This window comes from Capra hircus, chromosome 25, assembly GCF_001704415.2.
Source record: "Capra hircus breed San Clemente chromosome 25, ASM170441v1, whole genome shotgun sequence".
Lineage (NCBI taxonomy): Eukaryota > Metazoa > Chordata > Mammalia > Artiodactyla > Bovidae > Capra > Capra hircus.
Window position 1 is genome coordinate 39315386 of NC_030832.1, and position 17856 is coordinate 39333241.

Here is a 17856-nt window from a genome sequence, read left to right on the forward strand (position 1 = left end):
TCTGTCGCTGCCAGGGAGGAGTGTAACACTGAGTTCCGAGAGCCCCCAGTGTCAATCCAGAGCTTCCCCAGTGGCTCAGATGGTAAAGAAAGTGAAAGTCGCTCAGTCGTGTCTGACTCTTTGCAAGCCCATGGACTATACAGTCCATGGAATTCTCTAGGCCAGAATACTGGAGTGGGTCGCTTTTCCCTTTTCCAGGAGATCTTCCCAACTCAGGGATTGAACCCAGGTCTCCTGCATTGCAGGCAGATTCTTTACCAGCTGAGCCACCTAGGGAAGACGAAGAATACTGGAGTGGGTAGCCTATCCCTTCTCCAGCAGATCTTCACGACCCAGGAATCGAACCGGGGTCTCCTGCATTGCAGGCGGATTCTTTGCCAACTAAGCTATCCAGGAAGTCCCAGATAGTAAAGAATTTGTCTACAATGCAGGAGACATGGCTTTGATCCCTGAGTCGGGAAGATCCCCAGGAGAAGAAAATGGCTATCCACTCCAGTATTCTTGCCTGGAGAATTCCAAGGACAGAGGAGCCTGGCGGGCTACAGTCCATGGGATCAAAAAGAGTTGGACACAACTGAGCAATGAACGCTTTCAATGTAAATTCAGATGGTCCCAAAGCCGAGCCTGCCTGTGGCTGGGGCTGGCGCCTTAGCTGAGTCTAGACTTGGCAGTTTGGTCACCAGGTTCTCCTGGGAACACAGTGACTCCCACAGGCCTGGATTTTTCCGTTGCTGGTCTCAGCCCTGTGAGCCTCCCTCCCCCATCAGTTTTCACACCTCGTCCTGCAGCCTTTCTGCCCCCAGAAGGTTCTCACATGCTTCGACAAGATCCTTAGGGCTTGGTGAGCCACGGGGCCCCCATCTCCCCCACTCCCCACCAACTGGAGTGAGCACAGGGTCCCACGTTCATCCATGCACGATGCGTATGGGCCGAGTGTAAATGAGTGGACATACACCCAGATCAAAAACTCCCGTTGAGAAAGAGGGACAAGCAGGGGTCGGGTGGCTGGCCTCAGAGGGCGTGAAGGACGCTGTTGAGAACCCACAGGAAGAGGTGGCCAGAGAGGCCAGTGGCCAGGACTGGTGAGTCCATGGAGCCCAAGCACAGGGCCGCATGGCATTTCAAGGAATATCACTGCATGATGCAGAAAACGGGGAGGGGAGGAGGCGCGTCAAGGCTGGAAGCTGGGTCTCTGGCTCCCCAGCACCCTGTGAAGACAGGCCCGCCTGGCAAGGGGTCCTGCTCCAGGGTCTGTGCCCACAGGCACCTCGGGCAGCCAGCTGTGACCCCTGGCAGCTCGGGACTTAGGTCCTTGGCAGAGTCAAGGCCAAGTGACTTCAGATCATGCGAGGCCCAAGTGTGGTCCATTTGGGACAGTCCTGAGTAGGCACAAAGGTGACGCCAGGCCTGTGGGGCAGGGATGGGGTCACCTGCAGAGGCTCAGCCAGTCTGAGGCTGTTGGCGAGGCCTATACATCCAATCCAGGTCCAGTGGAGCGTAGGAACGGAGTCTGGTGCGATCACAAGAGTGGGGAATTGTATGTGATTCCAAAACAAACACAGACACTAAGGAGCCTGGCAAGTGGCTCAGGTTTTCTTCTTACAGAAGAGTGGGTGGATGCCCTGAGCACATGCGGCTCCTGCAGTCTTCACAGGCGTGAGGCAGAGGAGTACCGGAAGCCACATTGCGACCTGTGACACGTTGAATACGGTGGGCTCCAGGACCTCCATGTGGACCCTCACTCTGTCCTGCACAGGGCGAGCTTTGGGGACTCTGCCTGTCACAGGGCAGGAGGAAGGAGAGGCTCCGGGGGTGGGTGTGTGGGGAGGAGACCCTCCGGGAGGGGAGGAAACCGCAGGGCCTAGGGCAGCAGCCTCTGCTTGGCCTCAAGAGGCTGGTGGTCAGCTGAGGGAGGAGACTCGGGTAGGGACTGGGCGGGGTGGGGTGGGGGCGCCGCCCAGTGGGCAGAGTTGGTGGACTCCACAGCTGGGAACATCTGCTGAGATCAGGGGAAGAAATCGGCTCTTAGGGGAGTGGTCAGGTGGGAATAGGCCAAGAGGACATGTGAGCAGACACCGCGGTGCCAAGGGGTCCCTGCCCGACAAGGTGAAGTGTTCGAAGACAGGGTCTGAAGTCAGTTCTCTGTTTCACCTGCCCCCTCCCCAATTTGGGCTTCCCAGTCCACTAAGAATCCCGGTCAGTTAAAAATCTGCCTGCAATGCAGTAGACCCAGGTTGGATCCCTGGGTTGGGAAGATCCCCTGGTGGAGGAAACAGCAACCCACTCCAGAATGCTTGCCTGGAAAACCCCATGGACAGAGGACCATGGCGGCCTATAGTCCATGGGGTCACAAGTGTCAGACATGACTTAGAAACTAAATCACCACCACCTCCTCCCCCATTTGTTTCCTATCTGGTTCTGGGGCCTCACTCTGACTACATCCCCTGCCCCCCATTAGGAGTGGGCTTGACCAGTGGGCAGCACTGGTAGGCTGGGAAGGGGAGGACATGCCGGGGCGGGGTGGGGGGCAGTCGCACCCCTCCTGCACAACCCCAGCTCCCACCCAGTGACGCCGCCTCCCGCCTCCAGCTCCCTGCAGGCCCCACAGCCTCCTTCCCCGCCCGCCCCTTCAGGTCCAGGTGCTGGTCTCCGGTGCCTCCATTCCTATCACTCCCCTTTTCCTGGCTCTGCCGCTCTCCTGAGTTATCTCCTCTTCAGAGCTTCTCAATGGGACCAGCTGGGGTGAAGGGGGGTGGGGAGAGGGTCCCGGAGTCCAAAGCACAGAGGCCCACAGGACCGGACGGGGAGTGCCATGGACAAGTGGGCCTGCAGAAAGGTGGGGGGGATGGTGGGCATGGAGCACCTCAAAGCCCAGTCTCATCCACAGGGCCTGGTCACTTCTCAGGGCCCGGAGTAGGACCCTGCAAACCACAGGGGTGACACTGGCAGAACTTCTGATTTTTTCTGCCATCTTTTAATGAGACCTTCAGTTTTTAAAGATTTTTTCTTTTGATGTGGACCATGTTTAAAGTCTCTACTGAATTTGTTACAGTATTGCTTCCATGTTATGTTCTGGCTTTTTGGGATCGAGGTGTATGGGATCTTACTTTCCTGACCAGGGATCAAACCTCTCACCCTCTCCATCGGAAGGCAAAGTCCTAATCACTGGACTGCCAGGGAAACTATATATATACATATCTGCTTTATTGAGATATAACTGACATATAACATTGTATTCGTTTTAGGTGTTCAATGTAATGATTTGATGTGTACTGTGAAATGACTGCCACAGTAAGTTAGTTAACCCTCATCACCACACACAGTTACATTTTCCGCCCCCTTGTGATGGAAATCCCTATGCAGGCAGGTCTGAGTCCTCCGTGGTCTGAGCAGACCCACAGCCAGACTGCCAAGGGTCTGGAGGGGAGAAGCTGTCACTTCAAGCAGGTATGAACCCTCTGAGAGCCCAGTCAGACTGGGATGTTGATGTCCTGTCTTAAGGGGTGGGGGTATGGGGCATTAGTGAAAATAGAAGAAAAATGGTACCAGTGTGATGATAGCTGGGCAAGGCCCAGGGCCCAACCTCCGTGGGTGCAAGATGTCACCATAAGACGGCAGCTGCGGCCCTGGGGCGGGGTGGGGGGCAGATACAGGTAAGTTTTGGGGAGGGCTGTGGGCATCCCCTGAGTCTCCCACTTCACCTTCTCACACCTCCTGGGCGGCCATCTCCCCCTCCCGCCTCCCTCTGCTGGGGGAACACGTCCCTTCCTAGAAGCGGGCCCTCTTCCTGGTCACTTGGAAAGTTTCCAGATCTGAGGGCTTATTGCATTCATCCAGCGACCCCTGCCCAATGGCTGGCCCCCTCGGTCCGCGTCCTCCTCCATTCTGGGAACACCCCCACCCCCACCTTCCATCCAGCGTTGGCCCCACGCGAGCCGTGGGCGTCCGGCCCACCTGCTCTTGTCCTGCTGGCCCCTGCCCGGCAGGGATCGGCCCTGCCCCGTCCGGATCTGAGGGCACGCGGGCCTGCACGACGCCTCCCCGAGGCCACTCATAGGGGTCACCGCCCCCTCCACCATCGCGGGGCCTGGGATGGAGCCAGCAGGCTCTGGCGCTCAGCAGAGATCCTGGAATCGCGGTTCAATGAGGAGGCTGCGCGGGTTCTGGGGAGCGGCGGTCCGGCCCGGCACCCCGCGGGCGTCTCCAGGGCCAGGGCGGGGCGGGGGGTCCCCGGAGGTGGGGTTGGGTCCTGGGAAAGCGCGGGGGAGGGTCGCCGCGGTCCCCAAGGCGGGGGTCCTGGTGCACACGAGCGCGCGGACCCAGGGCCGAGGGCGCCCTCGCGCGAGGGGCGCGTCCTCTCCCCCCACGCACGACCCTTTGAGGCCGCGCTGGACCCCGCGTGACCGGAAGTGCCCCCCCGTGGGCACTGGCGAGGCGGAGCCCGGCGGCGGCACTTCCGGTGCCCACGCGCCGCCGCCGCCGCGCAGCTCCGGGGCCGTCACTTTGTGTAGCGCGGGGCGCGCAGGCCCCGGCCCGGCCCGGGTGTCCGGCGGCGGCTCGGCGGCTGGCGCGCGCGGTGAGCGGGCGGCGCGGTGAGTGCGCGGCTGGGCCGGCGGGCGGCGCGCGCGGGCGGCAGGTGCGGGCGGGTCGAGCGCGGGCGTGGGGTCGCGGTCGCACCGCCCCTCGACGCCGGCGCGCGAGGCCGCGGTGAGATCGCGGCGCGCGGCGGGGTGGACCCGGTCTGGACCTGGGGTTGGGGGGCCCGGAGCGGCGCGCTGGCCTGGCCTTGGGCGGCCGCGCCCACGCTCAGTGCAGCCGGTGGACCCCCGCCCCGGCCTGCGCGATGAGGGCGGGCTCCGACCCCCGGGGTCGGTCCGGGTTGGCAGCGCGGAGTAGGCGGGCAGCGGAGGACACACGCGCGCGACTCCTGGGAGGTGCCCTCCCGGGTCTAGGCCGGAGGGGCGGGGGTTGGGCCGCGGCCGCCCCCGGGACACACCCATCCAGGAGGGGCTGTCACGGCCTGGCCCCTACTTCCGCAGGAGGCGGGGGCCTGATCAGCCCCCTGAAGGGGTAGAGATGGCTGGGCTGGCGCCCCTGGCAAGTCTGCTTAGTGACCTTGGGGGCCTTGTCTGGGTCTTCCCTCTGCAAATGGAGGCTCCGGTGGGCAGTCTTGTACCGCCAGGAGGCAGGTTTCGGAGCTCATGCCTGGGATCGGATAAGGTCCTTCCTGGGGTCTGATGGGGTCTGGGCTGCCTCGTGTGGTCGCAGAGATGGGAGAGGGGCTGGCCTTTGGAGGAGGACCCAGTGGGCAGAGGAGAGGGGAGGTATGCAGGCTCAGGCCCTGCTGTGCCTGGGTGGGGAGAGGTTAGTGCTGGGTTTGGTTCAACAAGTGTTGGCAGGTCTGGGGCGCTGGCTGCCAGGTGAGGGGCTGCCTTTGGGCAGCGGGCACGGCCCCGCGGATACACCTACACCAGGGGCACACCAGGAGAGTAGAGGGGCCCAAATCGTGGACAAGCAATGAGGATCCTGGTAGTCAAGGAAGAAGATGGAAGCCTGGAAGGCCTTGAATAACGGGTGTGGCCAGTGAGGCCATCAGAGGGTAGGAAGGGGCCCAGCTGCCCCTGTGCCCACCCATTCCTCCTGCTGCTCCCTGTAGGTTCCCTGGATATGGGATTTCAGTGGAGAGTTGCTGAAAGTTTCCCAAGTTTGCCACTTGCTGTCCGTGGGGCAGGCATCTTGTCACCACCCCCCCAACCCTGTTCTAAATTCTGCAGCATGGTACCCTAGGGTGCAGCCCCGCCCCACCTCCCAGGCAATAATGGCTTGGGATGACCTGCGGGGTTATGTTGATCAGGTTGCTTACCTGGCTTACCTGAGTGGGATGCCAGGAGGTGAGTGTCTGGTGGTCTGCCAGGCTGCAAAGAGAAGAGAGGAGAGTGTGCAGCACATACCTGGCCTGGGGAGGCAGAAGGAACCTGGCACCCAAGTTACTTAGTTACTTTTTCACAACCGTTCTGTTCCAGATGCTGGGCCAGGATGGAGGGATGTCTGGCTGGGCTGTCGGCAGGGTGACTGCCCATCTCCATGGCAGCCGGGTCTTTCCTTCCCTGGTCACCAGCAGGTGCACCTCTTAGGAGAAGAGCCCTTGGGGCCTGACCTCCTTAGACGCACCACCAGTGGGTTCCAGGGTGAAGGACCCTCAACAGCAGTTAGTCTGTTCCGGAACGTGATAGTGGGGCCAGAATACTGAGTCTTAAAAAGCTTATGTTTATTGCATTGACCGCAGACTTTAGAATCACTCCTTTGGTAAATATCTGAGTGCTCACTCTGTGTCTGGCACAGAAGAGATTTGAGAGAGGAGCAGAGGGAGCTTCTGCCTGCCTGGAGTTGACTGTGTGCTTGGGGAGACAAGCAATAGCAGACAATTCAATAAGTGTATTAAAATGTAGGTGCTGAGAGTGCGGAGTCCTGGGAACTGTGCATGTCATAGGAGCCCAGGGGGGCTGCCTCCAAAGGCCCAGTGAAGAGGGAAGGAGAGTGCCAGGGAGCGGGAGCGACATGTGCAAAGGTCTTGAGGTGGAACGAGCACGGGGTCACTTTATTGCAAAGCCACGAGTCCTCAGGTGCAGGCTGGGCCTGGGGGCGCCTGCTGTGGGAGAGAGCTAGGCAGGAGGGGCTCTGCTGGGCTTGGCATGGCATCTGGGCTCAGCCTGAATTTGCAGCCTGAGGCCTGGATGAGAAGAGCCTCCCTCTGGGCCTGAGGTGGGTGGCGATTGGGAAACCTCTGCCGAGTGTTTCTGACACACCAAGTGCTGAGTAGGGCTCCGTCCTTCTGCAGGCAGCCGAGGTGACGCACGCACGTGTTTCTACAGCTCAGGCCCCTTCACGTGGCCAGAGAGCCGCAGAGCCCAAGGACACGGGCTCTGCGAGCGACTGGGGCGGAGGTAGCCTTCCTGGGTGTAGCGCCCACGACCGGCACGTTTGGTCCAGGGATACGGGACCGAGAATGGGGTCAGCGTGAGAGTCAGAACAGAGGTGGCTTCTGGGTGCCGGTGTGCCCCTGGACTTGGGTCCCGGTCTCTAGGAGGAGCTGTGCGAATGCTCAGAGTTCCCTCCCAATTACAGTGTGGATTTTAAAGTGGCAGCTCAGAGCACTTAAGAAAAGTGAGCTCACGCTGCCTTATTAACAGAGATATGATGAGTTGTGGTAAGAGCTAATCAGTGAGCACTTCTCCTAGGAGGTGCCCAGTGGTCTGGACTGTTCTTATGACTGGGGGGCACCTTTCTGTGTGGGCCCTGTCCCGGTTTAGGGGTTCTGTGGCGGACACCATGTGCTGATAGAGCTGGCTGAGCTGGGGTGGGCCCTGGTATCCTCTCATCCTCCAGGGTTCCCACTCTCTGCCCAGGATCCTAGGGTCGCTGTGTTTGTAGTAGGCTTGGCTCACTTTGGAAGTGACCCCATTCAGGTCTGAGAGACTGATGAGCCACACTGGCTGATGGCCCTTAGCCTCTGCGCTTTGCACTCAAAGCCCCTGCCTCTGTCTTGTCCCCAGTGCTCCACTGGGGTTGGTGAAGGATGCGCAGGTGGAAGGGAGGAGTGGTCCCAGGGCTCCTGGTATCCCGTCCGTCTTGGGTCCACAGCCCCAGGCTCTGTGCCTCAGGCAGTGTGGCTGTGTCCCCCCCACCCCCCGCCGAGTGCCTGGCTGAGCTGTCAGCAACATCCACAGGAGTTTCAGGTGCTGTGAGTCACTGGAGCTTTGATGACTCGATGCTTAGGGTTCTCGGATCCCTAAACGTGAACAGGGTTACCAGGCGTTTTATTTCACCTTTGCTGGTCCAGCAATGAACCAGATCTCCATGACCTGCTGAGCTTTTTCTAGGTGCCCTGGACGTCACGAGGGGCGAGGGCTGTGCCATATGCCTGCTCCCGAAGGGGCCTGACCTGCTGGCTTGGCAGAGCAGGTGTTCCCGGCAGGGTGGTCTCATCTTCCCCGCCCAGGGCCGTGGCCTGCACGCTCAGACTTTGGCTCCCATACTCCCTGCTGCCAGGTTTGAGTGTCCAGAGCTGGGTGAGCATCTCCTCCACTCATATATCGGGTGGGCTGTTCCTCACAGGCTGTGTGCACCCCTTTCACTTAATCTTAGCCAAAAGGCCGAGAAGTGATTGTGCGCAACCCTTTCAGCTAAACACAGGCTGGACCACCCTCTGGCACGTTGCCTGGACTTTATGCTTCCACATCCTTGTGGATAAAAAATGCAGGATTAATCCCCAATTTACTCCAAGAAAGCACAGTGGTTCACAGCAAGCCTGTCCTGCTCCCAGGAAAGAGCCGCGGCCAAGTATCAGGGGTCACAGTGAGGGGCTCTTTGGCAGCATTTCTGGGGACAGAATCTAGGTTGTGCCCCCTGAGATCATGGAAAGAGCTCCTGTCCTGGTGCCCAGTGCCCTGCCCCTCAGGGCAGAGCAACCCCGCCTCCCCAGGAGGGCTGAAGGGCCCCGGAGCAGACGCGCAGGGGCGGCGCCTCACCGTTACCGTCTGTGTTTCAGGCCGAGTTGAGGCTCCTGGCAGAGGCGATGGCAGCCCCTCGCACGACTCAAGACTCGCCCGCTGCCCAGCTGGAGAGGCTGGACGGATCGGAGTGTGGTCCTGACCAAGAGGAAGACGAGGAGGAAGGAAAGGGGGAGGAGGTGGAGGCGCTGGAGGAGCGGCTAGTGGAGGTGGTGGTGGACGCGGATGTGGAGGTGGATGGCACAGTGGAGGCGGCGCTGGCAGAAGAGCAGAGTCCAGCATCGGGGGCCCAGGAGTGCCCCCGCGGTGGCAGGGACACCGAGTCGCCGGGCCTTCAGGAAAAGGGTAAGAGAAAGGAGCTGACCCCTGGGGAGGAAGTTTCGGGGGTGCTCTAGGGGGCAGCCGGGAAGAGCTCTTGGACAGGGTGGAGCTGGGGCTGCGGGATCAGCGCCCCGCACTTGAAAAGGGGGCGTGGCCAGGAGCTGCCCATCCTGGCTGGATGGACACGTGTCCGTCCGAGGCTAAAGCTCGGCCCTCAAGAGTCTCTCCGCTCAGCCCTGCAGGCCTCCTGGGCTCCAGCCACGCCGGGGGATGAGGACCTGGAGCGGGATGGGGAGGGGGACGAAGAGGAGGAGGACGAGGACGAGGTCGACTCCCTGACGTCTGGGTCTCAGGTGAGCTGCCCCCTGGTTTGGAGCTCAGTTAACCAGGCAGGGGTTCCGGGGCGGGGGGAGGGGACGGGATCCGCACCTCCTGTTGCGGAAACCCCCTGCTGGCAGGGCAGCCCCAGCTGTGAGCCGGGTCAGGGCCGCGGGAAGCAGTTGGCCGTCTCTAGTCCGAAGCCCAGGGGTTATGGTTCTGCTGTCCTGGGCCTGACCCTTCCCAGGCCACTGTCCTGATTGGGCGCCAGTGCCCACACTCTGCTGGTGCCAGCTGTCCACCCCGGCGTGAGCTCTCACACTGCTGATGTGACCCCTGGCTCGAGGCAGACAGTGACTCGGGAGGGGTGAGGTGGCCATGCAGCACAGCCGAGGGGTCCTGGGCGTCGTGGTCCTGGGACTTCGGCGTGAGACCCCATGCCACCCCACCTGAGCTGAGCGATCTCCCTCTCTGAGCCTGAGGTCCTGATTGCTGAATGACACTGGCCTGGGCGAGGCCTGGGAGCCCCTAGTTCCATTGGGCGTTTGTAGGCTCGCCAGTGATGGGGTGCTGGGCTGTGTCCCCGTGAGCCCCACATTGCAGGGTGAGCCCACTTCCCACTGAAGTGATCTCCTGTCCTGTCTTCATGGGGGTGTGCCCCTGCCTCTCACCCAGGTCAGGGAAGGACAGTGGCCAGGGTGCTTTGTTTCCCAGGGGCTGGTGACCTTTGAAGACGTGGCTGTGTACTTCTCCCTGGAGGAGTGGGAAAGGCTGGACGCAGACCAGCGGGAGCTCTACAAGGAGGTCATGCGGGAAAACTATGGGATCCTGGTGTCCTTGGGTGAGCAGAGCCCTCTGTCCGCAGGAGGCATGCTAGCCTGACGGCTGCCTGGGGCTTAGCTGTCTGAGGGTGGTTTGTGGAGCCCGAGGATCCTGGAGAAGGGGGTGCTGGTGCCACCTCACCTCCCAGGGAAGCCCCGGGGACCAGCCTGGCTTCCGGCCAGGGTGTGTCGTGGGGGGCTCACTGTGGCCTGGCAGCACCATGGCCCAGGTTCCACGTCCTGGGGAGCGGCTGGTCCTGTGTTGGTCTCTGTGCTCCCCTTAGAGGCCTTGAGCAGCGGAGTCCGGAGGCAGAGGAGAGGGGTGGGGCCCGCTGTGGATGGGGCTTGGCAGGGGAGCTGGGGTTGTGGGAGTTCCAGCGGGGAGGTGGGGAGGCAGGTTCTGGAAGGGATGGGACAGGAGTGGTGGAGGCAGGGCTGTGCGGGTCGGGGTGCGAGTACAGCCCTGCAGCTGCCGCCTGTTCTCTTTGGGCCAGGATACCCAGTCCCCAAGCCGGATCTGATCTTCCGGCTGGAGCAGGGAGAGGAGCCGTGGGTCCCGGACAGCCCCCGTCCCGAGGAGGGAGACATCGTCACTGGCGTCTACACAGGTGAGCGTTACACAGTCTCGTAGGTTTTCTGGCAGCCTTCAGCCTGCACCTTTGCTGCAGCCCCAGAGAGGGGCCTGGTGCTGCTGGTCTGTGCTGTTGGGGGGCTCTGTGGGGACTGCACAGCGCTAGGGGCTTATCCCTGCCTTTGAGGGTTGGCTCCTCTTGGTTCCAGTCTGCAGAGGCCTAAGGGCTGGGAAGTCTGTAGCAAACCTCGAGGCTCCTGTTACAAGTCTTTAAAAATAATGCTGTCTCCTTGCCCTGCCCTCTGGTAGGTTTTGTGTGCCTGAGGGTCAGCTCTCGTGGCTTCCCCACCCATTCGGCCATCTCTCGCTGGGAGGCCTGGGACCGGGGGCCAGCGTCCCAGAGGCCAGTGTTCAGGGTAGTGGATTTCTCCTGAGACCCCGGACCCGGCTCTGTTGCTCCAGCTTTCTGGGCCTCATTTTGTAGTCCTGTGGAGAATAAAGAGTTTGAAGGAAACCCGTAGGTTCCTGCCCTGAGGCTGTCGGACTGTTGGTTCTATGGAGGTGCCCCGCGGGGTCTGTGAGCTGTTCTGGGAGGTCGGGAGGTTCAGTGGAGGCCCGGGCACAGTGCGTGTGTTTGGCTTTAGTCTTGGGTGATGCTTGCCTTGTGCGGGCTCCGGACGTCTCATGCCACTCATGTACCTGGAGCAGCGTGTAGATGTTTTAAATAAAATACAGGAAGACACAAACAGCACTGTGCCTACATGTATACTCTTCAGAGTATTTCCTCGTATACTGTTTATTCTCATAACAGCTCTGTGAAATAGCAGGGGAGGAACGATTGGTCTCACTTGACAGTGGAGGAACTCAGCTTTTGAAGTAGTGATTCAGTCACTCGCCCACGGTGGGCTCAGGCCGCGGGCCTTACGTTCCACTGTGCTGTGGGCTGGCCTTCCTGCCCTGGATCCCCGAGTTCTCTGGGTCCCTGTGGGAATGTCTCCTGGCCTTCAGAATTGGGGGGCGGGCCTCTGGCTGGTGAGAAATGCTGCTGCTGCCTCCCGGCTGAGACTGGGATGTAGGTGATGTTTCTCAGAGGGTCTTAGCAGGAGGTGTGCCCTGTTTCAGGGGTCCAGCTCTGAAATGCCACCTGGGGACAGAGATACTGCAGGTCTTCATTGGCTGGTCTCTGAACACGTGGTTGGGTGTGTCCGCCTTCTCCACATGTCTCGGGGAGAAGTATGGGCAGGTTGTCAGGCTTGGAACATGGCCCCGGCTGAGGCAGTCCTCACCTGGTGTCAGAGTCCTCAGGAGTGGAAGTGTCAGGGAGACGAGGTGCCAGGCTCCCTTCCCCAGGGTGCACTTGTCCACTCCCCATGTGGGTTCTGGAAGAGGCAGTGGAGAAAGCCCCAAGCCCTTTGTCAGAGCACCTCCTCCACCCCGGCTCCAGCCTCACCAGTAGACCTGATGGGTCCTCACTCGGATCCCAAACAGGCTTGCATCTGGGAACGGGGGGAGCCCTGTCCCCACCACAACCTGGAGTGATCCTTCCAGGTGCTGGAATTCTGAGGTGGACTGCATGGTGCGTGGCCGTGGCGGACAGACGCAGGCAGAGGGCACCCGAGGAAGGTGGCACACAGGTGCTCTGAGCACCGGGGGTGCTGCGGGCCAGGTTCCTTATGTGACATAGCGCCTGCTCTGTAAATACCAGTTCTCTCCTGGGTGTATCATGACTGCAGGCATATCACCCCATTTATAAACCAATTCTCTGTCTGCACTGTTCACTGAAGGGTGAGATCAGGAAACTGCTGGTGGAGGAGGGACGGGATTGCAGGGTCCTGAAGTGGGTCCTTGGCCTTCTATGATGGGAAGATGTTTGTAGCTCACCCAGTCTTAGTCAGTTTGGGACCATTTCTCAAGTGCACAATGGCTCAGAAGAAAAACAAACAGGCTTCAGGGAGGCTCGTCTCTGCCCGCAGAATAACCAGAGCATAGTTAGGGTGAGTGCAGAGAGCTGAGGCCTCCAGGCCCTTTAGGTCCTTGCTCAGGGCAGCCTTTCTTGGTTCTGCCCTGGGGGTGGGAGCCTGAGGCTGGGGGAGAGGGACCCAGAGCTGGAGAGATGCTGAGCAAAGCTTAGGTGCTCAAAACGTCAAGTCGTCCGTGACCTGGCCGTGCTGGGGCTGGGGTCTTGGCTGCCTTGGACCAAGCAGGCCAGGAGGTGGGGTTCTCCAGGAGAGAGGGGGCTTTGGGAAAAACAGAGCAGGCATCTCAATCTGGTTTTCTGGCCTGTGGCCTCACAGGAGCCCCCAGGCGACGCCACCCACTTTGTAGGTGTCCCTGTCCTTCAGCGAGGTGGCAAGCCCTGGAGGGAGCTGGAGCTGTGGAAAAGGGATTAATTAGTTGAGGCCATGTGAGGCAAGTTCCAGAAGAGAAGGAACACCTGGGAGGGATGGAGAAATCTCCTGTCTGCAGAGTTCCTCCTACCTGGGGTAGGGACGGAGGCACCCTGAATTCCGCCCGGTGCTCCGGGAGCCTGGTGTCCCGCAGAAACAGCTCCTTGCAGGAGCCGGTAAGGGGCTGCTGGCACGGTGTCTTCTCACCTTTCCTGTGGTCTTCTCGTCGCCTTCAGGGGCCTGGTTCTGGACTGATGACATAGAGGACCATGAGGAGGACGACGATGAAGACTTCCTGGCAGAGGTGGCAGAGGAGGAGAACGAGCCCCCGGGGCTGTGGTCGGCGGCCTACGGAGTGGGCGATGTGCCTGGGACCTGGGGCCCTGATGACTCGGATTCTGCGCAGACTCCGGAGGGCTGGGGTCTGGACCCCGGCGGGCTCGGGGTCCTGGCCCCGGGGTCTGAGTCGAAGCCCTTTCTGCCGGACCGGGAGCCGGGTACGAGCCTCCTGGCGCCCTGGGCGTTCCCAGCCGCGGTGGCCGCGCCAGCCGGGCGCCCGGAGACGACCTGCGACGTGTGCGGCAAGGTGTTCCCACACCGGTCCCGGCTGGCAAAGCACCAGCGCTACCACGCGGCAGTCAAGCCCTTCGGCTGTGACGAGTGCGGCAAGGGCTTCGTGTACCGCTCGCACCTGGCCATCCACCAGCGCACGCACACCGGCGAGAAGCCCTTCCCGTGCCCAGACTGCGGCAAGCGCTTCGTGTACAAGTCGCACCTGGTCACGCACCGTCGCATCCACACGGGCGAACGGCCTTACCGCTGCGCCTTCTGCGGCGCGGGCTTTGGGCGCCGCTCCTACCTGGTCACGCACCAGCGCACGCACACAGGGGAGCGGCCCTACCCCTGCCCACACTGCGGCCGCAGCTTCAGCCAGAGCTCGGCGCTTGCGCGGCACCAGGCGGTGCACACGGCCGACCGGCCCCACTGCTGCCCCGACTGCGGCCAGGCCTTCCGCCTCCGCGCCGACTTCCAGCGCCATCGACGGGGTGGCGGCTGTGCGGAGCCGGGCAGCGAGGGCCCTCGGCGGGAGCCCTGCAGTGAGACGGGGCCCGCAGCGGGGCCCGAGGAGGCCGAGGCAGGGCCAGAGGGGCTGGAGGGGCCCGAGATCGATGAGGCGGACGGAGAGACTGAGGGAGAAGCCGAGGTGAGAGAGGCGGCGGTGGAGGCACCCACCCCGCGGAGCAAGGACGACCCTGAACCGGACAGGCGGTTTCTGGGGCTGGGCAACGGCCTGGGGGAGGGCGAAGGCCCTTCTTCGCACCCGCTCGGCTTCCACTTTCCCATGCACCCCAAATCTTGGCTCCACCCGGATGGCTTTCCGATCCTGGGCCTCCCGGACTTCGGGGAGCGGCTGCCGGCCGACGGGCGCCCCCTGCCCGGACCCCTGGGGGGCCGGCTCTCCCTGGTGGAGGGCACCGGGCTGGCCTGCGACCCTTTTGGCGGCGGGGCTGGGCCTGGAGGCGCCAGCGGCCTGCGCGCGTTCGGGCCTGCTGTCGGGGGGCTGCTGGCGGAGCCGGCACCCGCCGCGCTAGCCGAGGAGGAGAGCCCGTGGATCTGCTCCGACTGCGGCAAGACGTTCGGGCGTCGCGCGGCTCTGGCCAAGCACCAGCGCTACCACGCAGGCGAGCGGCCGCACCGCTGCGCCGACTGCGGCAAGAGCTTCGTGTACGGTTCGCACCTGGCGCGCCACCGCCGCACGCACACCGGCGAGCGGCCCTTCCCGTGCCCGGAGTGCGGCGCGCGCTTCGCCCGTGGCTCGCACCTGGCGGCGCACGTGCGCGGCCACACGGGGGAGAAGCCCTTCGTCTGCGGCGTGTGCGGCGCGGGCTTCAGCCGGCGCGCGCACCTGACGGCGCACGGGCGCGCGCACACGGGCGAGCGGCCCTACGCGTGCGGCGAGTGCGGCCGCCGCTTCGGGCAGAGCGCGGCGCTGACGCGGCACCAGTGGGCGCACGCCGAGGAGAAGCCGCACCGCTGCCCCGACTGCGGCAAGGGCTTCGGCCACAGCTCGGACTTCAAGCGGCACCGGCGCACGCACACGGGCGAGAAGCCCTTCCGCTGCACCGACTGCGGCCGCGGCTTCGCGCAGCGCTCCAACCTGGCCAAGCACCGGCGCGGCCACACGGGCGAGCGGCCCTTCCCGTGCCCTGAGTGCGGCAAGCGCTTCTCGCAGCGCTCGGTGCTCGTGACGCACCAGCGCACGCACACGGGCGAGCGGCCCTACGCCTGCGCCAACTGCGGCCGCCGCTTCTCGCAGAGCTCGCACCTGCTCACCCACATGAAGACGCACCGCGGCGCGGCGGGCGCGCCGGTCCAGGCGCCCGCGGCGCCCGTGCCCAAGGCCGAGGCGCCCGCCAAGGGGCTGCCGAGCGCGGGCGCAGGGACCGGGCCCGAGGAGCACGGCAGTACCCTGCTGGAGTTCGCGGGCGGAACGAGCTTTGGCTCCGAGCCGACGGCCGCCTTCGCGGGGCCTTCGGGCGTCTACGAGGAGACCATCCTGTGAGGGCCTGTGACGGAGGCGCAGGCCGCTAGGCCGCCGGCCCTTTGCTCCTCTGGCCTCGGGGGATGCTGAGGGCCCCAGCCTGGTGCGGTGCCTTACCCTCAGCCCCGGTGCACCGGCCTCAGGCTTCCCTCCTGCTCGGCCCTAGAGAACCGGCCGCCGAGCTCGCATGGCCGTGCGGGGGGCGCGGGGGGCGAGGCGAGCCGCGCGCGGAGCCGATGGGGCAGGGGCGGCCACCCCGATGGGAGACTGCGACATCCCTGGATCGATGCGGTGAGGCCACGCGGTGGGGACGGCCGGCGATGTTATTTATTTTACCCGGGTTCGATTTGGGTGGTCCAGGGGAGAGGTGGCATGTGAGTGAGTAACGGGGGTTTAACGTATCGGCGAGGGAGGGGAAGGCCTTGCGTCAAGGGAGGGTGGGGTGGTCGAGGGATTTGGCTGACGACTTCTTCCCATTCCTCAGCGGGAGACTTCAGGGATCTCCTGGCCCTTCAGAGTATGTCCAGGAAACGTTAAGGACTGTGCGTGGCGAGGGGAGACCTCGTGGGTTTTCAGAGGACGGTGTTCCTCCCTAATCCGGGGTGGGGGAAGCAGAGATGCACCTGGGAAAGCTTTTATTCTGTGACCGCGGATATTTGTTTCCAGTGCTTGTATGGCCTGAAGAATCTGGAAGGAGGAGAAAAAAGCCAGAAACCAAACCGTGGCCCCATGCAAGGTGGGGTAGGATCGGGTAGCAGGTGTCCACAGGGTCCCCAGGGACCTTGAAGCCTTACTCTCCAGGGTCCTCACTCTGCTCACCCCACTGGAGCGCCGAGATCCAGCCTGGTGGCGTGGGGTTTAGTCTTAACTCCCCCTTGGAATCCTTTGGTGCCCTTACCCTGGGCAGCTGGAGGCACGCACTCAGAGATTCCCCCACAGCGCTGCCTTCGGCTCCCCGGCTCCTCTGCCTGCACGGGGGCGGGACATACAGGGCCCTGCTCTTCTGAGCCCGTGGCTCGCTTAGATCCAATAACCCAGCGTAAAGTGACAGAGGTCGGTAGCAAGGTCGTTTCTTAACATCCCATGATTAGGGCTGTGACCGCCCAGCCCTCTCACCCCAGGCTCCTTTCACTCTGCCTCTGTTTTCCTTCTACGCTAGAAGCCAGCAGTGTTTCTGTTTAGATTCCCATTTCACAGAGTGGGCGGTAAGCCATCCACCTTGGGGGTTCCGACCTGAGCCCGTGGCTCAGTGACTGACCAAGAATCCAACTATGCAAGGCCCGTGGCCAGCACCCACCTTCCAGGCCGGCCGTTTGGAGCCACTAGGTCACCTGCAAGACACCTGCCCCGCCCCACCTTGATGTTTTTTTTTGGCCAATATGAGTGGGGCCAGAAAACCGGAATTTTGAAGCACCCTTATTCTCTTCTAGACCTAGTCCCTTCTGTGTTAGTGTAGATGTGGCCGTGGGGCCTGAGAGCCGGCAGCCAGACTGCTAGAGGCTGGGCAGTAGGAGGCAGCGTAGTCACCGTAGTCGGTGGGTGGGAGGAGGGCCTGGACTGCCGGATGGTGGTGGTGAGAATTAGCCTGGCCGATGGGGGTGGAGTGGGTGGGGTGGGGGGTGAGGAGGACAGGGATTCCCAGGGAGGCACCAGCGGTGTTGGCTGGTGCCCTCTGTCCCTGGCCTCTCTCCCGCTGTGGGAAGGCGCCTCAGGAAGGGCCCAGGGCAAGGTGGGCCAGCCCTGCTTGGCCAGGGTCCGGTCCATGCCCATCCTGCATGGCCCAGCCTTTGAGCACAGACCTGCAGCCCTGCCCCACAGCTGTTGGCAGGAGGAAGGACCTAGCTTTAATAAAGAGTGGACAAACGAGCCTTGTGCCTGGACTCCGTGTTGTTGCCCCTTCTCTGGCCCCTCAGGGAGGCCCTGCAGGGCTTCAGGCCCGTCTTATTTCTGCAGATGATGTTAGGAGTGTCTCTTTTCAGAACCTAGAATTGGCCTGTGCGGAGTCAGCCCAAGAGAGCTTCGACCCGTGCCGCCCGTGTCCACCAGGTCTTTGCGGGAGTCCCCAGCGGGCCTCCACACTGCCACCTACTCCTTGTAACACGCACACCTGTGTTGGGATATAGCCTCTAGGGTTATTTTGGCCAGGCCCCGTTCCTGGCGGTCCAGACCTCTCTCCTGAGGCCCCAGCACCACACAGGTTTATCCAGGCTCACCTGCTCTGTGCAGGCCAGAGCTCACCTCCCTGCACCTCAGACGCCTTCCTTTGAACTGACTCGTTTATTTCTCACCACACGGTGTCCCAGCGCCCAGACCTGACCCTCCCATCCTTTCCCCAGGGAATTGAAAAATACGAACTATGAAGTCAATTCTCTTTTCAAATGTGGTT

At 62.4% G+C, this 17856-nt stretch overlaps 1 protein-coding gene across 1 annotated transcript; it reads left to right on the forward strand.

Annotated features, from left to right (window-relative positions):
* On the forward strand, positions 4483 to 17336 carry ZNF316 (zinc finger protein 316). The gene is made up of 6 exons (XM_018040816.1): positions 4483 to 4592; positions 8549 to 8855; positions 9066 to 9184; positions 9864 to 9990; positions 10465 to 10578; positions 13165 to 17336. Exons 2-6 carry the CDS (start codon positions 8576 to 8578, stop codon positions 15489 to 15491), a joined length of 2967 nt encoding a protein of 988 aa, XP_017896305.1. The 5' UTR covers positions 4483 to 4592; positions 8549 to 8575; the 3' UTR covers positions 15492 to 17336.